Source organism: Herpailurus yagouaroundi, unplaced genomic scaffold (genome assembly GCF_014898765.1).
Source record: "Herpailurus yagouaroundi ecotype Mexico unplaced genomic scaffold, PumYag 140, whole genome shotgun sequence".
Lineage (NCBI taxonomy): Eukaryota > Metazoa > Chordata > Mammalia > Carnivora > Felidae > Herpailurus > Herpailurus yagouaroundi.
This window is the reverse complement of record NW_024412395.1, coordinates 77,153,947-77,179,906: the sequence shown is the minus strand read 5'-3', so window position 1 is coordinate 77,179,906 and position 25,960 is coordinate 77,153,947. Positions and strand designations below refer to the sequence as shown.

The 25,960-nt window shown below is 37.8% G+C and overlaps 1 protein-coding gene across 2 annotated transcripts in view; it reads right to left on the bottom strand.

Moving 5' to 3' along the window:
- Nucleotides 1-1,476: 1,476 nt before the first annotated feature.
- PLCL1 (phospholipase C like 1 (inactive)) overlaps nt 1,477-25,960 on the bottom strand; it is a 336,529-nt gene continuing 312,045 nt past the window's right edge. The window contains exon 6 of one of the 2 annotated variants that reach the window (XM_040475776.1): nt 1,477-3,162. In XM_040475776.1, the coding sequence (XP_040331710.1) occupies nt 2,980-3,162 (183 nt within the window). In that variant the 3' untranslated portion in view covers nt 1,477-2,979. Of the gene's footprint in view, nt 3,163-15,852; nt 15,949-25,960 lie in introns of those variants that run through there. The other variant, XM_040475777.1, reaches the window with a different exon arrangement.

Genomic DNA, 25,960 nt, shown 5'->3' with positions numbered 1-25,960 from the left:
TTCCATTCAAAGGCTGAGAGCTCCAATGTACAGATATATTCATTGACATAGAAAGAGATTCATAATGTATTGTTTTTATTGTGTGGAAAGACTGTTACAAAAAACACTTTATATAATGTGATCTCAATTTTCTTAAAAATGAAAGTACATTTAGATGTATAAACTCTAAACAGTGTCCGAATGGATATAAATCCATAATGTTACTAGTGGGCGATTTTTTTATATATCTGTATTGTTGCATTTTTATATTGATCATTAGTATTTTATTATCAAAGAATACAATAAATTTCTTTTCATTGGTGGTTATAAAGGAAAGAGTTGATAGTTTAGTTTAAAATTTTGAGAACTAAATTAAAAAATCAAAACCACTGAACAAATACTCTTCCATATAAAATCAGACAGACCAGAATCTAAAGTCAAATCTTCCATTCACTTTATCAGTGGCTCTGTCAGTGATAACACCTACCATCTCTGCTTCATATCACATTGGTAATTTAAAAACTAATAAACAAAAATTGAATTAATATGTACCATTACATTCCTAGCATCATCAAAAGCTAAGCAGGTGGAAGGAGGATTTTTCTACTACAGTGCAAGTCTGGAAAGAAGACAGACACTGGTAGAATGTAATAATGTAAGAAGTTTGCTTTGTTTCTATAATTCCATCCAGAGGCAAGACCATTACAGGAAATATGTTTCCCTTGTAACGTCTCTTTTCTCAAAATCTGAAGCTCCACCCTGCCCCACCCTTCACTCCCTGGCTAGCAATCAGACCCAATGCAGTGGAGTAGAGACTGGTAGACAACCCATTGCCAGAAGGAGCATTAGATGAGGTGGAACCCATATCATGTTCTCAGAAATACGTTTTCCCCCCAGACTCAATTTATTTAAACTAAAAACAAAAACAGTCCAAGAACATTTGAGTAATAAGCTCCTGTAAGTGGAGCTCTAGGACAATTGGAATAAACTAGGGAAGCCACTTTTAAGGATTAGCTTTGAGCCTCAAATTAAGAAATTAATAATATTCTTTGAGAGTTTTTACCCTTTGTCTTTTCTTCCCACTTCTCCATACCACCAGTAAAGGCATGTACTTCTCTGAATGGAATTCAGGGAGGTGAAGAGGTCCACCGGTGAAACCAACTAATTAGCTGATGTAAAGTGGATTTTGTTTTTGTCTCTATCACCTCTTTTTTTTTATCATAAGGAGGTTAGATACTACATTCCACTATTCCTTTTACTGTGCAGGTTAAATATAATGGAGTGTAAAGAAATTTTTTCAGGCAATTATAGTACCCTTGAAAACCTACCTTAAAATGAGCTCATGAACCTCGCTAAATACCCAGTTTTAAACCCAAGGAGAAATTTCACATTTGGTTCATGGAAATATCATACCCTTTGAGATATTTTTAATATAATAACTCATTTTCATTATTTTTCTCTTTTCAAAGAATTCATAATAAAAGAGAACCATAAAAGTGTTGTTTCATATCTTTACTTTCAGTAATGTGCAACATGAACATAATAGTGTTAAGAAGTCAGAAAAAAACTTAACACAGTAGCTATAGAAGATGCTTATAATTGCAAAAATTTTAACAATTATCTTCCCTAGTTTCCCCCAAACTTGCGTATTTGTTAATCAAATTAATTAAGAAGCTTTTCAAAATAAAAGCAATGTTTTAAATAAATATATTTTCATAACCATAGAACATTTAGTTCTGGTGGAAGTAACAAACATATTACACTCAAGTTCTTTATGAAGATATAAGGGTAAAAATTATCTGGATGCAATTATAAATGTACCCTAATTAGTTTGCTTCTTTTGTATGTATATTTTTGTTCATGTATTAAAATTATATCATATTTTGTAATAAGTTAGCTCTTAAATCATCACAAAGATGTTATCTGACCCACGGAATTTATGTCAATTCAACATGATGATGTGGTTGAACAATGTCTTTAAATTTAAATTTAGTACAATTAATTATATTTAATAAAAGCCAAGACCTCCTAGCTGCTCATGTCTGTTATAGATGAATGCTAGACTCCCAGTCTGGAAGAATGAGGCCTTCCTAAAGATCTCAACCTTGACATTTCATAACTGAAAATAAGGTCACATCAAAGTCCTAATTACAACAGAGCTCTCACTGTGTTTCAGAGTTCCATGTAGGTGGGTATAAATTCACTTATGATCAGCTTTTCCACTGAAATCATACATGTTTAATATACAACCACAAAAAAACTTTCTAAAATTTGATTTTATTTAATAAATAGTTTAAAGAGTTTCTAAGTGAAGAAATGATTTTGCTGATTCTCTTAGAAATTCTGATCATTTTTTAATCTTTCACTCACTTTTATTTCTACTGTGATTCTTAGGAATTTTTCTAATCTATATTTAGTCTATCAAAACATCTATGCACTGGTAAATTTGGCTTCCTTTGATAATAACCTATGTTAGGATCTCTAAATTAAATGAAGAAGGTAGAGGAGTAAAATTAAACACAGCAACAGGTTATAGTAAGTGCTCTTTAGAATTTCAGATTAACAAATTTGTCCCAAAATGATAACATAATAACTTACTAAATGAATAATGCAACATAGAATAGATTTTCACAGGATCTCAATCTCTCTCCCTCTCTTTTTCTCTCTCACTTCACTTTCTGTCTCTTTCTCTCTTTCTCTTTCTCTCTCTCTCTCATACACACACACGCACGCACACACACACACACACACACTCCCACTCACATCCACACATGGGTATGTACACTCATCTCAGAATTTTAAACACTGCTACTAAAGCTTTTAACTTAGATAAATTAACTACATTAAAATACTGACATTGCGAAAATATCTGTCTATGTCCAACACCCTATAGAGGGTACCTTTTTGTGAATTTCTATAAAGCTTACAGAAAGAAAACCAGAAAGAAAAACCAGCGTCCTCAAGAGGAAGGATGGGCGAGTGTGTCGGTACTGCTCAGGGTCACAGCTTCCCGTTCTCCTCGCCACTTTCCTTCTCCTCTATGGCTTCCAGGCTGCGTTTGCTCTTGGCCTCGGCACAACTGCTAGGTGCCTTACTAAGTCCACAAGACAAGCACGCCAGCTGGATCTGCTTCATGTTTTCTACAGCTTCATTCTTGGCATTCTTCAACAGATCTCCTTGGCCCTGCAAACAAGTAGAAATATACACCAAAGAAGAAAGTTATGCACCAGGCATATCCTGAGTGATATCACTCTATATGTTAGTGCTATTACTCAGTGAGGAAACAGACCCAGACCCTGAGAGCTCACTTTTTCAAGGCATTATCCCCAGGTTCTTTTCTAGCACTGTTGAGGGTCTTTGCTCTTTAAGCCAAGGACCTCAACCTGATCCTGATCAGCTCTGTGGTTGACAGCACCCCCTTGAGATTCCTGAGGAGCAACCTCAGGGCGAGGGTGGGGGGCTCCTCTGAATTACTGAGGACAATCCACCCTTCCCTCACCATGGTCTGAGACTTTGCACACTGCTGCAACCCCTGTCCCACCCAGGCCCAGCATTCCTAGGCTTGGGAGAAATCAAGGAAGGAAGCTCTTCCTCAAAGAACTGAAAGTTGCCCCTCAGTGTACAAGAGTTTACAAACCCAAACATCTTCTGTGATGTAAATCACACACCACCATGCTTGGCGAGCTGGGGTTTATATATTGGGTTATCCTTGCAATCTGTCTTTTAATAAGTTATTAGTTACCCACATTCCTTCTGTCTTTACCCACATTGTCCTTAAGGACAGTGTTCCCATCTGGCTGATGGAGAAAAAAGGCTCCAGAGGATCAGCATGTCCTTCAAAACAAAAAGTAAAGGAGGATCACGGGAAATCATCAGCTGTCAGTTACATCACTGCTCAAGAAAGACTGTCTCTCCTTATTTTTACTTCTCATTTTAGTTCTTCATTATAATGATCGATGTATAAGCTGATGCTGGCTCAGAAGCCTGAAGGAGCAAGTGTGGGGAAGCCGGCACCTTTCCCCCCGGTGCACAGACAAAAGAGTCCTTTCTCTTTCTCCTCTCCATTCTCACTGCAGTGCCTGGTAAGGTGACCCTGAACTGCAAAGGGCAATGTGGGAAGAAGCAGAGTTTACACGGATTGCGCCACAAAGCAGAGACTCGACCAAAGGATACGTCACCTATTTTATCCAAGGTGCTCCATGATACGCTGCTTAATTTGATGAATGGTTTTTCCTTAGGCATTTTCAGGAAACTTGTGTTAAAAACGCCTTAGAATATTTCATTCCCCAAAATCTACACAGGCACTTCCCAATACTACCTATGTAATAATAGCTAAATCCTTCTAATAACAGGATTTAACTAAATGGGATGCATAAGGAGGGCTTTGCCTAATATTTTTGTTAAAGTGGACTTGCCCCGATCACCTCAATCACAGAAAGGGATTTGATAAGTGGACTCGGAAGTCTTATAGTCTAGCCTTCTTCTGAGGAGAAAAGAGGCTGAGCCTGAGGAGGTTTAGTGACTGACCCAAGGTCACAGCTGGTAAATGAGCTGGGACTAAAGTCCCGGTCTCGTACCTTGGTTCAGTGCCCTATTCCACACACCATATTTATACTTTAGACTAAGACCCAAGGCAAGAAAATGAACACTCTGTCAGATAGAGATGCATTTTCTAAGGGAAAAATATTCACTACACAAGCAGAATTTGGGAAGTCGGTTCTGTTTAATGTAGACATAATGAGTCCCCTCTGGACACTGCAAAATAAAGTCACGTCCACTCCAAAAAATGCAATTCTTAAGTAATCATAATAATGTGTGAAGTGCTTACTCTGTGCTGGCACTCTTTTTTATGCTTTACATATGTTCATTCATTCAACTGTCACAACATCCCTAAGAACATAGGCACTTTTCTTATTCTCGGTTTATTGATGAAAAAACACTGAGGCCCAGAGCAGTCACCTTTCCCAGCATCATGCAGCTGCTAAGTGGTAGAGCTGGGGTTCAAATACAGCCCAGCAGTGGGCTCTAGAGTCTTTTTTTTTTTTTTTTTAATTTATTTTTGAGAGAGAAAGTGTGAGTGGGGGAGGGGCACAGAGAGAGGGAGACACAGAATCTGAAGCAGGCTCCAGGCTCTGAGTTGTCAACACAGAGTCCGACGCGGGGCTTGAACCCATGAACTGTGAGATCATGACCTGAGCTGAAGTTGGGTGCTAAACCAACTCAGCCACCCAGGCGCCCCTCCAAAGTCTGCAGTCTCAAGCACTACATGATATGACAGCTCTTCAAGGAAAATTGCACACTCTACAAAGCACATGAAAGCCTCCTATTTATTGTTACCCACGAAAACAACACAGATATAAAGAGAATCACTGCTCACGTGGCAAGTCTGACAGAACTCAGAAGAGACAGTTGGAGTCAGGAAGATCAGGTATACCAAGGACACGCTGACAGGGACACAAGTCAGATTATCTTAGTTTTGCTTTCAGCTCCGACAATTTCTCCTTGGGCTATTTTCTCTTCTATAAACAAGAAAATATCCTTCTGCCTTCCTCACAGTTTTAAAGATTAAAGAAAATATGTTGAAAAACTGTTTGTAATTGAAATAATCACAAGTAAACTATGCTATAAGGTGATACGAAAGAGCGAGTATCGCAGTCTACTACTATAATGAATACCCTGGTACTGTACATATGTAAACAGATAAATTTGACTAATTTGCTTAAAATGCACCTGCAATGGGACGGCTGGGTGGCTCAGTCAGTTGGACATCAGACTTCAGCTCAAGTCATGATCTCACTGTTTGTGGGTTCGAGCCCCACATCAGGCTCTGTGCTGACAGCTCAGCCTGCTTCAGATTCTGTGTCTCCTTCTCTCTCTGCAACCCCCCGCCTCAAAAATAAACGTCAAAAACATTTTTAAATGCACCTGCAAGAGTCAGTTTCACAGAGATATGTGTATTGCTACTGGATTTACAAATTGAAAGATTCCTTTAAAAACCAAACTATTAATGAAGAGATCATATCCAGACTCATTTTCAGTGTTACTTTTAAGACATCATTTTCCTTTTAGTTTTGAAATTTTCACAAAGCATTTTAAAATTACAACAAAAGCAAAGTTGGCATCTTTCCTAATTGTAAGAGAAGGAGAAAAATCTCAAAATTCTCAAGCTACTAATGCAGAATGCTCTCACATCCCTTATCCTGCAACAGGTTGTGAAACGTATCTAATTAATCAGCCAGAATGGCATTTCATCAGTTCTGAGAGGTGGCATCCAGGCCTAAATGCCAGACTGTGCCAGTTCTGGTACACAGAAGTCAGTCTCTCTAGAAAACAATGGCCAATTGTAGAAAACAGTTTGTGCCAGTGCACGAAAACACAACTACATCATCTCCTAAAAACTAGGAGACGACACATCCTGGCTGAATGATACAAGAAGAAAAAAATAGAAAGAGAAATTTAATTGTTAACTAACAGAAGAAGACAAAGTGAAAGTCCAAGTTATAAAGATTTTACATTTAAATATTTACATAAAAATTTTGTCCCCTATTATTTTAAAAAGGGGGAATAAAGGTCACCTTTCTGTTCTGCGGCTCCTGGAGTCCTCCCTATTAGGATATCAGGACCAGAAAAGACTTATACTATTGTATTAAAGAGTGAAGTTTATTGTTAACAAACCCCAACTTGGCATTCCTTTTTAGTGCTTTTTCCCTTTATATGTGCAGCAATTTCCCCTGGCCAACTAGCATCCCTCTCTTTACTCTGTTACACGCCCTCTCAAACTTCTAACTAGCCAGCTTATACAGTATCTCCTCTGTCAAAACGTCGTTGTCCTGTGTATCATTTCCTACAACATGTATTAGGTATTCAGATCAGCTAATCAATTTGAAGGTATTCGTGTGTAGTATGTATTTAAGGAGTATTGTAACAGGCATTTCTAAAGAAATATGCTCAAAATATTTCCTCAAACACAGGTCTTGGGAGGGGAGGAAGAAGGAGAGAAGAGAACTTTGCTTGGAATTATATAAACTGAATATTATTAGATACTCAAATAAATCTGGGATTGTTATGGCCTGAAATGTAAAATTAATGTACAATTTGATCACTGAACACTCAACTTGAAAGAAATGTCAAGCTGCTGCTGATGTTTGGATATTCTAGTGATCTCGTGGCAATTTGTGGTTTCTCTCCTCTGATGTTAGGGATGCTTCAGAAAAAAAGAGGACTGATTTAACCCAAAGAAAAGTAAGAGTAATAGAGGGCATCTCAGGCAGACTGATGCTCATGGGACAATAGGACTATCGAAATTCTCAAGGGCAATAGCCACAATTCAGCCTCCACATGTATTTGGCTCTCAAAATTCAGAGTCCATGGAAATCCCAGCACATTTAAACAGTAACACTTGGCATCACAGAAAACCATAGAGAGATCACTATAGAGGTTTTGAATCTAGAAATTAGTGATGCTTAATTAGCTTTTTTTAAAAAAGAGAGATTAAGCAGTCATAACCAAATCCTTGCAACTGCATTAGATTGCAATTAAAATCCTGGAAGTCAAGAAATATCTGATGCAATTTAAACTGTAAATGGGGCTGCTGTACAATACCACTACAATTTTTACTACTGCCAATAACTTTATTGTTGACAATAAAATATCATCACAATCCAAAACAGACGCTAACATTTATTGAACACTTACTATATGAACTATAAGCAAATTTGCATAAATTATCTCATTATATCACAATCATAAAAAGGGCTGGAATTCTAAATGCATGTAAACTTAGTAGTTATATGTTTGTAAGTTTGTAAGTTATCTATTAGGAATGTATTTTATTAATTCTCAAAAGATATTTAGGATTTATGTTATTCTTCATCTTACTAAGAAAGGCAGCTCCCTCCCCCTCCCCAACACTAATTTGAAAATAATTTTGGCTACAATCTGGCAGAATAACTTACCAAAGACATCCATGACTCCTCCACACCAATTTTTCCCATGAACTGCACTATCCCTTGTGTTATTAGTGCATACAAGAGCAGGAGAACATCACGACTAGTTCCCGTGTCACATGTGAAGGAAATGTGTGGGTCATCTCAGAGCACACCACAAATATTTAAAGAAGCTCTCACATACACATCCACACACATAAACAAATGTAGCTCTGTCTCCTGGCAGACTTGTATGGTATTTTTCAGCACATACTCAATACACTGGTATTCTTTCGTGTGGGGGTCCACACCTACAGTTAGTGTAAATAGCCACGGACAACAATACTATAGTAAAAGTCAACCATAGACAGTATGGTGGAATTAACAGCTCTTTATTTGTTCCAGCTACCATTTGTTGGACAAAACCATGTAGTGGTAGGTGGTGCCCTATTACCACCTTACTAGTTCAAAAACCATGCTTTTGGGGAATTTCTGTATTATCTGAAGAGGTCAAATGTTTTGCTCCAATGAGGTAGAAATAACTACTACAATGTCCTTGATTTGAGAAATTAAAATAGCAGATCAAAAATGTGGTGATGTCATGACAGAGGTATTTCTCTTGTACTTCTCAAAGAGAAGACAACATTGCAAACTAAAGCAGCATGACATGTCTAATAAGCACAATTATTCAAAAGGCTACAAAAAAATTTGAAGTTAGAATCTGTTGAAATTCAACATAATGAAAATTATATTTGAAAGTTAAATTTGAAAGTATATGTAAGACCTAGCAAATAAGATCTTTTTCCACATTTGTTTTTCAAATAACATCCTCCATTGTTACAATATCTTTCTCATCAAGAAATCTTGACTAACTTGAATGTTGAAGGAATGAACCCTATTTACTTCAAAATGGTAACTGTGTCTTAAGCATAAGACCTTTGCATTAGCCATGTTTTTTAAAAATAGTTTTTAATATAGAAGAAATTATCTTTGTATTGTTCAGTATATATATAAACGAAGTAGTTTAACATTTAAATACTACTCACTAATAATTTTAATTACACCACTGTAATAGAATGAAAGATAAAAATCACAGTCATCTCAATAGATGCACAAAAATCTTTTGACAAAATTCAGCATCCTTTCATGATAAAAACTCTCAACAAACTGAGTATAGAAGGAACACACCTCAATATAACGTAGGTCATATCTGACAAGACTACAAGTAACATTATACTCAATGGTGAAAGGTTGAAAGCTTTTCCTTTAAGATCAGGAACAAGACAAGGGTGCCCATTCCCACTAGTCCTATTCAACATAGTACTGTAAATCCTAGCCAGAGCAGTTAGGCAAAAAAAGAAAAGAAAGAAAGAAAAAGAGAGCAAAAGAGAGAAAGAAAGAAAGAAAGAAAGAAAGAAAGAAAGAAAGAAAGAGTGTCTAGGTGGCTCAGTCAGTTGAGCATCTGACTCTTGGTCTCAGCTCAGGTTATGATTTCTCAGTTTGTGAGATCAAACCCCTCATTGGGCTCTGCCCTGATGATGCAGAGCCTGCTTGGGATTCTCTATCTCTCTCTGCCCTTCTCCTGCTTCTGTTCTCTCTCTTTCTCTAAAAATAAACTTTAGAAAGAAAGACAGAAAGAAAGAGAGAGAGAGAGAGAGAGAGAGAGAGAGAGAAGAAAAAAAGAAAGAGTATCCAAATCAGAAAGGAAGTAGCAAAATTCTTTCTGATTGCAGAAGACGTTATCTTATATATGGAAAACCTTAAAGACTACACCAAATAACTGTTAGAGCTAATAAATGGATTCATTAAAGTTGCAGGATACAAAATCAACACACAAAAATCAGTTGTTTATTGGTTAACAATAAACTATCAGAAAAAGAAATAAAAATAACAATCTAATTTACAATAACACCAAAAACAATAAAATACTTAAAAATAAATTTAGCCAAGGAGATGAAAGATCTGCACACTGAAAACTACCAAATATTGATAAAAGAAATTGAAGAAGACACAAATGAATGGAAAGATATCTCATGTTTATGGGTTGGAAGAATTAATATTATAATACCCATGCTACCCAACATCATCTATAGAATCAATGCAATCCCTATCAAAATTCCAATGGTAATATAAGAACAAGAAAAACAATTCTAAAATTCACATGGAATCACAAAAGGTTGTAAAGCCAAAGCAACTCTGAGAAAGAACAAAGCTGGAGGCATCACACTTCCTGATTTTAAGCTATAATACAAAACTACAGTAATTAAAACAGTATGGCACCAAAAGCACAAGCAACAAAAGCCAAAACAAGCAAGTGGGACAACATCAAACTAAAACGCTCTTCACAGCAATTCACAGCAAAAGAAATAATCAACAAGATGAAAAGGCAACCTACTGAGTGGGAGAAATATTTGCAAACCATACAGCTGATAAGAGGTTAATATCCAAAATACATAAAGAACTATCTCTCTCTCTCTCTCTCTCTCTCTCTCTCTATATATATATATATATATATATATATACTCAAAATATTTAACAACTCAATAACAAAAAAATAATCTGATTAAAAAATGGGCAACAGACCTGAATAAACATTTTTCCAAAGAAGACATACAAATGCCCAAAAGGTACATGAAAAGGTGCTCAACACCATTAATAATCAGGGAAATGCTACTCAAAACTACCTTACACTTGTTAGAATAACTATTATCAAAATAATTATTATCAAAAAGACAAGCGATAACAAGCACCAGCAAGGATATAGAGACAAGGGAACATCTGTGCACTGCTGGAAAGGTAAACTGGTACATCCACTATGTAAAAGGGCATGGAGCTTCCTCAAAAATATTAAAAATAGAACTACTATATAATCCGGCAATTCCACTTCTGGGTTAAAGGAAATGAAATCAGGATGTTGAAAAGATATTCTCACCATCATGCCCATTACAACATTATTTACAATACCCAAGACATGGAAACAATCTGAGTGTCCATCAAACGAATAGATTTTTAATATATCTTCCTTAATATATATGTATCTTTAATATATATGTATAAAATATATATCTTCTTTAATATATTATCCATATACTATATATAGCATCTAATGACATTTCAAAAGATGTTGCATATATAATGCAATATTATTCAGCCATGAGACAGAAGGCAATCCCACCATTTTCAACAAGATGGAGACATTTCAAGGGCATTATACTAAATGAAGTAAGTCAGACAGAGAAAGACAAATACCAGATGATCTCACTTTTATGTGTAACCTTAAAAAAAAACAGAATTCATAGAAACAAAACATAGTTTGATGGCTGCCCGGGCAAGGGATAGAGAAAAAAGGTGAAAGTGGTCAAAGGGTATAAATTTTCAATTACAAGATGAGTAAGTTCTTGAAATTTAACATACAGTATGGTGACGACAGTTAACAATACCGTATTATATACTTGGAAGTTGCTAGGAAAGTAAATCTTAACAGTTCTCACCACAAAAAAAAAGGTAACTATGTGAGTTGATAAATGTGTTAACTAACTTACTGTGGTAATAATAATAATAATGGTAATAACAATCCAGCAGCAACAGTGCTGACAACATATGCCATTGGTGATGGGTAACATCGCATTCCTCAATAAAATCTATTGCACTGAGATGCACTTGTTGACCAGAACTTAAGAAGTATAGAATTCAATACCTCCAATTCCCATTTGTTGTCCCTACTGTATGTCGTTCTCAGCTATGCGTGTGTGAACGAAGACACACTCACCTCCTTCCTTTGATTTAGGAGCCATGGTAGTCTCCCTTAACTATCAACAAAATTTACGTCTTCACTTTTGCCTTATTCATATATTTGTTCATCAAGCAAATATTTATTAAACATATTCTATACACAAGGCATTTTGTCTTTGACTTGTGGGTCCCAGCTCTGTCAAAACCAAGGTTCTTTAAAACGAATATTTTGCAAGTTTCCCTTTACTATCATACAATGAAAGTCAAAACTAAATAAGCTGGTTATATGCATTAAAAATGAAGTAAAAATAGCATCCTAGCTACACTGTAAAGAGAAATAAAAGAATAGTCATTTAAAACAAAATAATATGTATTATAATATTTAAACAGGCAGGCACACAAGAAACCATAATGAAGTAGGCAGGGGCCTGAACTTAATATGAATTCATTAAATTCAGCAGAGAAACAAAGAGATCAGATGCCATTCCACACACACAAAGAATATAGGAAAATGACAATGCAGATGCACCAGATAGACACTAGCATAAAAACAAATAATGGCAACAGATCACACTTATTTGCATATAATAAAAGAAGAAAGGAAAATAACTTTAATTAAGATAGGGATAACATGGGGTGCCTGGGTGGCTCAGTCGGTTAAGCATCCAACTTCAGCTCAGGTCATGATCTCACAGTCCATGAGTTCGAGCCCCACATTAGGCTCTGTGCCAACAGCTCAGAGCCTGGAGCCTGCTTCAGATTCTGTGTCTCCCTCTCTCTCTGTCCCTCACCGGCCCACACTCTGTCTCTCTCTCAAAAGTAAAATAAAAACATTAAAAAAATTTTTTTTAAGATAGGGATAACATACCAAGACAAGTACAGACTCTCACCATGGAGAAAAAGTCTGATAGTCCACAAGTGAGCAAATAAATAATACTCATACACCCTACCAGAGCTGCCAAATCTTCAAAGGTATCTCAAAGGATATTTTTCTTGTGATTGATGATATCAGCTTCTACTTCACAGGACACTGTGGGATGTCTACCATGGATTGTCAATAATAACAAAGTATCAAATTAAAACCAGTAACTCACTTCCCAGTTTGTTCCAAAATTGCTTACTGTATAGCAATCATACAATTAAGTAGACAGAATTCCCAGAGTGAATAAATTATTCAATAATTTGGAAACAATATCTTCATTCATTTAGACATGCCTCTCACTATGTTTTCCTCGGATACTGGGCCTTTCACATAACTTATTGTAAAAAGATTAATATCGTGTACTAAAGTACTCTTATTTTAGATGATTTAGCAAGGCAGGACTTAAAGTCTTGCAAGATGAGAGCAACTGTTCTTTATGTTGCCCTGTCCTGCTCAGTGCAGGACACCCAGCATTCCTGGCTGCTCCCACTAAATACCTCCAGAGAATTCTTCCATCACCTCCTCAATTTTCCAAAGTGCCCTCTAGAGGGCAGTACTGCACGCATTAAGAACCGCAGGGCTAGACTCTGGGTAAGACGGTAAGCACAGATGCCCTTTCCTCCCGCATAGAATTGAGGTCTAGTTAGGGATACAAGCATAAATCCAAAAGCCACAAAAACAAAATTATGTCCAATCACAAGTGGTGCCGTGCGCTTACAGGAAGGTGATGTGGTGAGAACATGTAGCCTGGGGGATCAAACAGGTCTCTCCTGTTTAAGACACATCTGAGCAACAATTTGAGACACAGAAGCATCTTCGTTTCTTTTTTGGCATCTTATAACAAGTGAAATATGATATAAGGATCTTTTGATACCTGCCTTGAGTCCTCAATCCTCCTATAGTCTTGCTGACACAGAGAGAGATCGGATGGGAGAGTGCTTTAGTAGGATACTGCCTCTGTGACAGCACCAAAATGGCCAAATACATGCCATTTTCCCTTATATTTTACCAACGTAGAATTTTTTTGTTTCCTTGGGTTTATACTGAAGAAAAAACAATGAAAGTGGAAAACACTCAATGAAGTATCGTTTAGTGACAGTATCATTTTCCTCTGCTAAGTAAGAGTTCTTGGCAACTACTTCACATTTTTGAGATATTTGAAGATCAATTATCATTTTTTTCAACTTTACAGGTGAAGAATACTAAGTAAATATACTGCCTAAGTTCACACAGAAAAGAAGTATGAAGGAAATAACTAATACTGCCTGCTCCCCAGGCCAACAGATGCTTTTTCTTCACTGTATTATTTTCTTTGCATTGAGGTACATTACATGATACGTTGTACATGTGATCTAATAGATCTTAGAAATGGAGAGAAGAAAAAAAATAGCTTAAGAGCGATTTGGTTTAAAAATGAAAAAAATCCTAAATAAGAAAAAAAATCCTGTGATAAAACCCCATGAATGTCCCACACATAAATACTTCCTTTGTGCTGATACTTTGACGTCTGATTTTTGCCTTCAAGGTATATACAGCGTTTGCAAGAATTCAATAATTTTAATCTGAGCCAAATTTTCAGAAAAGTGAAATATAAAAGCAATGGTAGAAGACTCATGAATGGGAGAAGTGTGGAGAAGATGATTGGTTTTCATTTTAAAGGTATCATCATGATCAGATCCAAAAAAGAAGATTATGGGAGAATCAAATTCATTACAGGCACTAGCTGTACATTTTAAAGGATGCTATTAATGTGAGGACTGGTTAGTTCTCAGCTCCCTGGGATACTGATTCTCCTTGCAGTATCCACGAGCTCCTAAAAACCTCCCCCATACGTTGGCTGGCCGAGATGGCGGCACACACAAATTGGGGAGCAGAGCCAGAACTCCAGGAGTGATGAAAGAATACATCTGATTCTAAGGATGCCACATTTCTCTCATATATTAGCAGTTTGGCTCAGAGGCTTTGAATTGTAACCATACTGCTATTCTGTAGGTGAATATATAGTGTGACCGCCACTGTCAGCCTACCTATATTCAAATCCTGGGCTCCAACCACTTAATAGCTTTTTGGCCTTAAGCAAAGTCACCTGGTGCCTCAGTTTCCTCATCCATAAAATGGCTCTAAGAATTGTATTCACAATACATGTGAGTTATTTAGAATAATATGTGGCAAACTCTAATGAATGTTAGCATTATAATTATCCTATAAACAGAAAATTTTAAAGTTTCAGTAATGCAATATTTTGCTATCAATAATGACAATGTTATAGATATCTACTCTACTGTCTCTACTTTACAAAATGAGAGGAAACAAAAACCACTTTGAAACTTAAAAAAGACAAGTTGGCAAAATAGAGGGAACAATCTGTTGCAGAGAATAAAATGCAGGACTGATAACCTGTGAAAGACCCCATCATGATTAAAATTAAAAGAGTAATAATTCCATTGATGGGGGAACGTTCCTTGGGAAACCACAGAATGTATCACCCTCTCCCGTACAAAAGCTTATTTCCTTGTTTGTAATTTAGAGGTCACATCATTGCTCAGTGTAAAACATCGAAGCACTGCTCACTATTGGAATAAAAAAAATGTTAAACAGCCAATTTGTTTAAGGCAGGTGAGAAAGTAAAAATGAACTGAAGTCATCTGTCACCAAAAGAAATTAATGACAAACATAATCTCTTGTGACAGACCCATTATATTTCTGAAGATACCATAAGATAGGTTCCTGCAAGGGTGTTCTGTGTAAGAAGCCATCTGTCTGCTTTGGGCAATGACTGTGAGCCTAATCCACTTACAGAAAATGTCAACAAAATTGCTTCAACACCAGTGAGCTGAATAATAGAGACCCCTGAGCTAAACTTTAAAAATATGACTCAAGTGCAGAAAACTTCATGAATTTAGGTTTGTGTGATGAGACTGGCATACTGAGAATTCTCTTGCAGTCATTTTGACAAAAGAACCATTCAATAAAACAGTAAGAAGCCACTGCCTGTTGACTCTCCTGCTCTCTGCTCTTTCCTTCCCATTATTGGGATCATTTGCCTCTGTGTCAACAGATCTAATAAGAGAGGACAGAAGATTAGTATCAACCTTTAGCAAGGTGACAAAGATAATTAATTGCATTTCAAATGAAATTTCAGTAATGGATGGTCATCAGCACAAAAAACAAACGCTGTTTGAAAGTTCCTGATACCTCAAATTAACTTTCATTGGATAGTAAATGACCCTGAAATCGGAATTCATAGTGTCATGAGTGCTGTAGGCCAAACACAGAAGGAGCTTCTAGAGCAACCTCTACTTACCCAGCTCATACTATTTCCATTTCAAAAAGATCATTCACAGCAGCCTGAAAGATGCAGGATACTCCAAACCCCACAGCAGACAAAGACTATAGAGATAGTTACTAGTACGAAAAGAACACTTTTAAAATGCATTCTATTTGCTTGGAATTTCACTGTAAGAAATTACTGATTACATTGCTTAAATTATCGGCTACTTCATCTATCCAAAAAATAAATCTGCAAAAATGCTAGAATAAGAGTGTAAATGTAATAACAATGGGCCACAGAGTGAACTGATCACAAAATGGCTTCAGCTGCTTAACCACCTCCACAGTCCTGAGGGTTTCAGCACACAAGTGGTATTTCGTGCCATCTGGTCCTGGGCTGCACAACTTTAAGGGCACCATTCACACAGCTTTCAATGTGCATGGCATTCCCTGCAGCCCAATGACAGCCATACCGCATCTGGTCTAGACATGTCCTTTTACCAAAGACATCTTTATTCTCCGCAAAATCGTTAACACTTTTAAATAGGCTGAAACTGTCCCCTTTAGGAGTGTGTCATGACATGTGCAGGGCTAGCCCATCCAGCAGCCCGTTAGGCACCCAATTATGCTGGCAGGAATTCTAGGTTGTGTCAACTGCAGTGGCCAAATAGCTTTTAGCAAGACACTATTAAAGGGGCAACTGCCCTGCATCCTCCACCCAATGGGTCGTTTTTTAACTAATGAAGGTAAGGCAGCTATCAGATGAAATGGCTACTTCTTATTAATAGTTAAATCGAGGAGTGGCCAACTTGGCTTCCAACACAAGGAATGTTTGGAGGTTTGGTCAGTAATGAGGTGTTTATTGTCGGTGCCCTAAATCCCACAGGGCATTTGGTTAAAACACCAGACTACCGTTACATCAAAGAAATGCCAATATCTCAAGACCTGTTTTCCCTAATCTAAGACTCACTCAACTTTCAGATCTCAAACTCAAGTCACCCACAACACCAAACTACTAGCAACATATTTTGCTCCAATGTGTCGTTTACTTTAAAAATTATGTTACATGGGGACACCTGGGTGGTTCAGTCGGTTAAGCCTCCGACTCTTGATTTCAGCTCAGGTCATGATCTCAGGGTTTGTGAGTTCGAGCCCAGCATCGGACTCCACACTAGCAGTGCAGAGCCTGCTTGGGATTCTCTCTCTCTGCCCCTCCCCTGCTCATATGCTCTCTCTCTCTCTCTCTCTCTCCCTCTCTCTCAAAATAAATAAATATACTAGACACAAGTATATTTGTGCTAGTATATTATGCTAGACACAAGTTGAAATAATAACATCTATATTTACCAACTATTCATACTATATCATTTTGGCTTAGTCAATTTATCTATTCCATCTATCTATATATATTTCACCCTAAATATCTCAGTAGGCATATCATCATGAAAAGAAGGACATAACCACATACTATTATTACCCCAATGAAATTAACACTCATTCAGCAATTTCATCCGATATGAAATGCATATTAAATTTTCCCAAATGTCCCAAAATATCTCAGGCAACTTTTTAAAATCCAGAATCCAATCAAGGTTCACACATTATTAGCACCTCTGAAAATAATGATCCAGCTTTGTGACAGTAGAGCAAAAGCATGAATGGCAGAGCTCACAGAGAAATTCAACAGCAAGTTCACAGCAGTGAGTACCACTTTTCTGAACAACATGCATTTGCACAGCATCATCCCATCCACCTTATGGAAAATGCACCATTAAATCATCACATACACCTGTCAAAACATTTCTTCTGAATTTCAGATACCATCATTCTTACCTTCTCATTTTTAAATCAACTTTAAACATATATATACCTGGAAAAATTCATCATATATTCACCAAACCCATTCAATTTTATGAGTGCCAGGCTGATACCTCCCTAAATGCTCTTCCTGCCTACTCTTTAGGTTTCTTCCCAGATGACTGTGAAAATCAACTGTCAGAAACTAGTGGGAGAGAACATTCACATTCAGTTCCAATAGTTCAGTAGTTGATATGCAGACCAAAAAGTGTGCACATTTTAAAAATGAACTTTAAATTATCACCATGTAGAAAATCCAGAACAAGCCTTGTGTGAGCCTGACCATGTGCACAGACACTTGCTAAAGAAACTAGTCCTGGGCTGACCTTGAGGTGGGATGGCCCTACTCTGCACTGTAGCCTGCCACTCTGGCCACAGCTGGTTGGACTGAGCATTCACATGTAGCCCAAGAGTGGCCAATTAATAGCTGGCCAGTGACCTCTGAGCTGGCATGACTCCAGGCAGCAATGATGGCAATTAGTTAAAGTAATCAGATTAACTCTCTTAGAAGGTGACCTGGGAAATTTAAAGAGCTTTAGTCAGAAAGAGGTGCTAGGAAATATATAGAGGAAAGCAAGAAAGAGGAGAGAGCTGAGCCTTTTCAAGGCCACCACACTAGAAAGAAAATCCACAATTCTTACTCCTGAGAGAAGAAAAAAATACGGTCCCTTAAAGCCTGCTTGGAATGCAATGGTCTTCCAGCCCAAGTCCCTGTGAGACTGTCCATTCTGTGGCTTCTCTTCTTCTCAGAAGACATGTTTCCTGCCTTGTCACATAGATGCTTCTTACCCGATGAAGCCTGAATGAGTCCCTATTCCCTGTAACTCAGGTAAAAAAAAAAAATACTTTAAATGAAAAATGATAGGCCCATTACAATTTGAACCACACCATTTGATTGGTTGATGATCAAGGCACAATACAGTTTAAACCACACTTTCATCCCAGCTAAAGCTCTCTAAGCTTCTGATAGAGAAAGCCAGAATCAGTCACAAGGATAGAAAAGACAGCGGTTGCAACTGATGTCGGCAGTGGAAAGAATGATGAACAAATTAGGAATCGGCTGTGTGACCTTGGGGATATCACCACTAACTCCCATGGCTGCACTTTCCTTTTTATTAAAGAAGGGGATTGGAGGAGATGTTCTTTGAGCTCATCGTATATACTGAAAGTCTATCATTTATTAATTAGGGCTCAGATTAAAATTGTGGTGTTAAAATTCATCATTTAATTATTTTAAATAAGAGACTTCTGGTGGGAAAGAGGTAAGGAAGTGATTAAAGTGTTATGATGGGGAAGAGCAGGGTATGGTGGAAATCACATGGCAAAGATTCCTAATCCTGTTGAGGATGGAGGGACTGGAGAAGGAGGTATCAGAAGGCAGCCTGAAGACCGGGTACCTGAGCTAACAGCTGAAGCACAGATAAAGTGCCCCTGATGCAGTGTGTAAACAACAGGGTGGGGACCCCCCCCCCCACCAGAAGCAGGGATACAAGACACTCTTTTGAAGCAGAAGGGACAACTCCCATAACTGCTGGGCATGAGAGCACAGCTGGTGCCATCGAGGAACTTGAAAAAGTTCAGTGTGGCTAGAGGAGCACATGGCAGAGGATGCTGGAGAGATGAAGAGGTGAGAGACGAAGCTGGAGAGGAAAGAGGTCACAAAAAGCTCCCTAGAGGTAGTTGGGAAGTTTGCAGGAGGCACCATGGGGATCTTTGGAAGGGCTTTAAACACAAAGACTAGCCATAATTAGATTTATGTTTTAGGAAGGTCACTTGAGCTGCTGTGCTGCAGAGGGGGATAGTGTACATGGGAAATGAAAGATTTTTCACTAACTCAGGTGATGAATGAAAAAACTAGGCAATAGCTATGAGAAGGGAGATCACTCAGGGATATATTTCAGAGGCTGACTCAACAATATTTGGTAATTGCTTAGAGGTAGAGGTTTAGAAGAAAGATCAAGAGTAACTCCCAGGATGCTTGCATGGATAACTCTGAATTGTCATTCATTCATTCATTCATTCATTCATTTATTCACTCAAGTAGAGATACCAATGGTGTCACTGAGAGCAGGTGGTAGATGTGCATGGAGATGAGCACAGTTTGAGACATGCTGACCTCCCTGTGGTGGAGAGACCTCCCCAGTGCAATGCCTGAAGAGTAGCTTGGAAGGAAGGGTGGCAAATGGAGGCCATCTAGAGATTAGGGGAGACCTGTGGACCAAATATACACATTTGGAATTTGACAGCAGAGCTAGGGTAATAAAAACCATGTGCATGGACACTGTGACCCAGGGAGAGAGAATGGAGTGAGAAGGGCACCTAGGCTAGAACACTAAGAAACACCAGCATTTAGTAGAAGGACAGAGGAAGGGTAATCTACAAAAACCACTGGAAAGAAAGAGCCAGAGGTGTAAGAGGAAGACAGGGAGAGGGCAGTGTCCCCAAATTCAAGGAAAGCAGAAATGCAAGAAGGAAGAGTGACCAGTCATGCAGAATGTTCCCAAGTAGTCAGAGAAAATAAAAGCTAAAAACTGTTCACACGATTTCGTGACAAGAAGGTGACTGGTGACCTTGGTGAGAATGATTTAATGGAGTGTCAGCAGAGAAGACATATTAAAGTTGACTAAGGACTGTGTGGGAGGTAAGGAAGTGGATTCAGCAAGTGTAAACAACCTTGTTAAGAAGTTTGGCTGTGTAGGCGAAGAGAGAGATAGGAAGTAGAGTAGCCGGAGGGGAGCTGAAAGTCTTTCAAAAAAGCCATTTTATATATATAAACACAGTTTGGCTGAACAATGAATTGCAAAAGGAAAAAGACAAAATATGAAATGGAATAACTAAAAACCTCTACTTCTTGAACTGATTGTTCTTCTAAATTGATTTTCATAGTATCCTAATATTCTTTCTCCTTATTTTAGGGCCCTTTTAACTATATGAAGTGAGAAAGGCACTCATCAATTAAAAGTATAAAGCATGTTAACTTAAATATATAAGTAAATCTACCTATATTAAAAAGTTATAAAAGCAGGGATTTCATAGTCCATGCATGTATAACTACCTCTACAAAATGAAGAATTTCATGTTGTCCACCAGGTGGCTCCCCTGATTTGGGCTTAGGGAGGGAGTTCCTGTCTGTCCACAAAAAGCTTGTGCTCCAATGGTTAGAAATGTCCCTCGAAAACTATTTGGTTTATTCATCTGCTTCCATGTAAATTCACACTTCAATCATTCTAGGTATGTAAAAGTAACCTCAAAGACATTCTGAAAACTTAAAAAGTCATCAAAAAACATTAATGTAACACTAACCTGTATAAGTAAGCTTTTAAATTAGAAGCGAACACTATGTTCACACAGTAGAAAATGATTTTCACAGAAGGAAAGTATCTTAGCGACATCTGAACTAGTCATGCCTCCTCAAAGACAAAAAAAATGTAGCCACTTGCTTTTACAATTTCGCAAATGGAGAAAAAATTATAACTCTAAAATGTCCAATAAGGTTTATTTTATAAAATCAAAAATAGGTCAACATATCAATGCCTCTTATATGTATAAGGCAGTATCTTTATATTTGCTGTTTTGAAAATGTTAACACATACCATTCAATCTAATATGACAAAGCTCTCAGGTTCAAGTAATCTGTTGATAGTTATAAGACATAAAGATCTTTCCTCTACTTGATGGGGGTTATTAGCAATGATTCAGCATGGGGGAAATGTTACCATTATGCATTTATGAATATTCACAGTAAGGAAGATATATGAGTTGAAGGGCAATTGAAAGAGTCCACCCCATAGATACTTCCCTTAGCCCTTCTCCATCCTGCTGTGCCATAAACACCCACCAGAAATAAAAGTGGAGAGGACAAAAGTCAGTTTTACAACTATGAGGATACAAAGAGACTAAGAATACAAGCCCACATGCGCGCGCGCGCACACACACACACACACACACACACACACACTTACCAAAAATAACACTTAAAACCAGCTTCCTTCATTTGCTAACCTTCTTAGGAAACAGTTCTATCATTTTTAACTTGCTAATAGTGCAGAATGAATGCTAACATCTCAGGTTTGGGACTGAAATGGAAATGAGGGAAGGGCCAAGGAAGAGACAGCTCCCTTCATGCAGCCCCTTGGGAAATCTTCATGGCTGGGGAAGCAGATCATTTTACGACCACTTTTTTCCATCTTTCCATGTTTTCTGAGAAACTTGGAGGAAAAAAAATATCCAAAATATCAGCCACTAAGCAAAATCACCTAAGAAGGCAGGAGAGACCAGGGGATACCTGGAGAACTGCAGAGGGATTGCTGTGGCTGGAGCATAGGGGTAAGTGGCAACTAATACAAGAATGAAAGCACGTCATTAAAGGAAATGACCTACTTAACAAGACAGCAACCTCACTAGACATGAATTAGAGGTACTGTATACACCCAGGCAGGATTTTAAAACTTTGTTACCCTAAAGACTTAAAAAAAAAAAAGCTATATCCCTGTAAGAAAAATATGTTTGTCAATATTTGTTTATTTCACATGGCTATATTTGTAATGCAGCTTAAGTAAAAATTCACACAATGTCTATTCAGAACAAACACTGAAGCATTCTAACCATCCAGTAGGATCCCATGGGCCACTCTTCCCTACTCTGTAACTTTCCATATTGATGTGTTCAAGCAGCCAGGCTGACACCTGCCAGGAGATGTTTCAGTACTACAGAGGAATCAATGGATCCTGGCAGCCGTCTCAGTGGCCTTCAAAGGGTGACCTTTAGGTGTGGCGGCCAAAGCACATCCCCCACCATGATATATTATTTGTTCTAATCCTCAGCTTCAGGTTGCATATTTTCATGAAGTTTTCCAGTAACACCAACTTCAAGGGTATTAAACCGCCACAGCTAATTTTTTCTTCTCTGCCCACGTATTATTCTCTCCTCTTTTGTCCTTGGAAAAACGGAGACAGACTATGCTGAAGTTGAGATGAGCTCTCCCAGCTGTGAACATTCCAAGTGCTACTACACTATTGTAAAGTAACAGTCTCCAGCGCTCTTCCTATCTACACACCACAGGATGTTTATGTTATATAGTCAGGTTTCTCTTAAATAAAAGGAAAAATATGAAAAATCCCCTAGTTACTATGGACAAATTGTTCATAAATACAAAGTGAACACTCAAAGAATGCAAAACTTCAACATTCATAGTACAAAGAGAAAAGAAAATCTGCCTGTAGTTTAAATTGAAGACCCATTTCTCATTTTGAAGGCCAGACTAAGATGAGATTTGCACTGTGGCCTGAAGCCAAAAGTGGACTGTTTGGGTAGGTAGGTAGATAGATAGATAGATATAGATAGATATAGATAGATATAGATATGTATAGATATATATATCTTCTAGTCTCTAAGGAATTAATAGTTAAGAATTCTCTTTTTTACTTCATAATTCTGGTATACCTCTATGGCCCAGATAGTGTTTGCCAAAGAAACTTTCTGTAATGATGGAACTATTCTCCATCTCTGCTGTCCAATATGGTAGTCACCAGCACAAGTGGCTACTGAGCACTTGAATAGTGACTAGTACAATTGGTGGACTGAATATATAGTTTTATTTCATTTTAGTTATTTTTATTTTAATAGATACCTGTAGCTAGCTTTTCCACATTAGACAACACAGGCTAAAAAATGATGCCAACCTTTAGCAATGTAATGAATTAAGTGAAATTATTTTTCACTCTCTCCAGCCTTTCTCCTGACATAGCACTTGCCACAATTACAACTTAATAACTAATTATGGCTTGCACCTTTTAACATTTGTACCCCCTACAAGAACACATGCTTCTTGAGTGTAGAGGCTGATTCCATCATGTGCACAGCTATATTCCCAGCAGCTTAGCAAGGGTCTTGCTCAACAGGAATCCAAAGCATTTGTTGAATGAAAGAATAAATTGGGTGCCACTGAATACACATTCACCTCAGCCTAGAATTTCCCAGGACCATTCACTCCACCAGCGAACTACCATTCACTCCACCAGCAAAATCTTATTGTCCAACTGTTTAATTCTAGCAAGGAAGAACCACCTCCCCCCAAAACTAGCTCACCTTTTCATAACCGGTATGTATACTGCCCCCTACCTTTTACTCAGGCCCTTTTATAATAAAATTTTCTGGAAGAAAAAAAACCAAAGGACTGGCCATGATGTTAATAGCAATTTCAAGGTCAGGTAATATGACAACAAGTATAGCTGGGGGAGGCAGGAGCCAATGGAGTAATAATGGGTGTATCTTGGATGCAGTGGGATCCAGTGAAGTAATAATGTATATATTTGATAAGAGATGAAGATGTGGGCTGGTGGAATTCTTCCAACTGCACCACTAAGGAGATCATCCTATCTGCCCACGTGGAAAACAAGTCATTGTGACCATGGACGCTTCACTTCACATAAAAATGCATTCTTTTTTTGTTTGTTCTTTGTATGTGTGTGTACTTTGGTGTGTGTGTGTGTGTGTGTGTGTGTGTGTGTGTGTGTGTTGTTTTGTTTTAATACTGTTTTATAGACAGAGAGAGCATGAAAGGAAAGGGAAGAGGGGAGGGAGGGAGGGAAGGAGAGAGAGAGAGAGAGAGAGAGAGAGAATCTTAAGCACACTCCATGCTCAGTGCAGAGCCCAAAGCAGGGCTTGATCCCATGACCCTGGGATCATGACCTAAGGTAAAATCAAAAGTCAGATGCTCAAACAACTGAGCCACCCAGGCGCCCCTCACATAAAAAAAAAAAATGCAATATAATCAAATTATATATATCAGCCAATAATCAATAGAAAGAAAAATGTGGATTTTTTTTTCTGATGAGTTTTATATTAGAAAGCTCCTTAAACTTTAGCTTTCAAAAGTTTTTTCTTTGTCCTGGGTCACTGCTATGAACTGAATGCTTGTGTCCTTTCAAAATCATATGTTGAAATTTTAATCCTCAGTGTGATGATATGTGGAGGTGAAGCCTTTGGGAGGTAATTAGGTATGGATGAGGTCATAGGGGTATAACCCCCGTGATGGGGTTGGTGCCATTCTAAGGGCTGAAGAACTGAAGCTCACTCTCTCCACCATAAGAGGAAATAAAGAAGGGGGCTGTCTCCAGAACGTGACCTGCTGACACTCTGACCTCAAACTGTTTGTTGATGAGGCCACTCACTTTACAGTATTCTTGTTGTAACAGCCCAAACTAATACAGTCACTGTATTAGCTTGCTAAGGCTGTGATAACAAAGTGCAACAGTCACAGGAATAATCAAGAGGATTAAACAACAGAAATTTATTTTCTCATAATTCTGGAGGCTAGAAGTCTGTTAACAAGATGTAGACAAGGTTGGTTTCTTCTGGGATCTCTCTCCCTGGCTTGTAGATAGCCTTCTTGCCCTTGTGTCCTCAAATGGTCTTTCTTCTGTGTATGTCTGCTTAATCTCCCCTTCTTTACAAGGACACCAGTCATGTTGGATAAGGTCCATACTAATGACTTCATTGTAACTTAACTACCTCTTTAATGACACTATCTCCAAATAGAGTCACATTCAGAGATACTGGGCGTTAGGACTTTAACACGTGAATTTTGGGTAAACCCAATCCAGCCCATAACAGTCACCCCTCTCTCAACATTCCAATTTGTGTCTCAGGATAACTTATTATCTATGTCCAACCACACTAGAAACCTCTGTGTTTAAAATCTGGGGATGGTTTGCCTACCGTACTAAGAATGACAAACACTTCTCTGCCCATCTGTGGACCCCCACTGTATTTATATATTTGTAAGCTTAGGACTTTAATGATCATCATAAAGTATGGCTTTACCACACACTTTTTCATACATTATATATGAAATAGACATGTAAGAGGTGGGACGGTCTTGTCATACTACGGATGAGGACTCCAGTTCACAGTGCCTGGGTTTAATTCTGGCCGTCACTCATTAGCTAGTTGGCCTTCTTAAAGGTTAGCTATTCCTTAACCTTTCTGCCCCTCAGTTTGCTCATGTATAAATCAGAAATAATAGGGCCTACATCATATGGTTGCTATTACAATTAAATGGTTTAATAAGCGTGTAGTACTTGGAACAGTGTCAGCAAAGAATAAGCATTTTATATCTGTTGGCTCTTATTATTTGTTGCTGTTGCTAAAGTGCAGTCTGCATTTAAAATATTTTAAAGAGAATCATATTCCTCAATTCTAATCACCCATATGCTTGATTTCCAGTTTTACAGTGAATATTCTCATTTTCCCTAAAATGTCCCAGTTTGTTTTG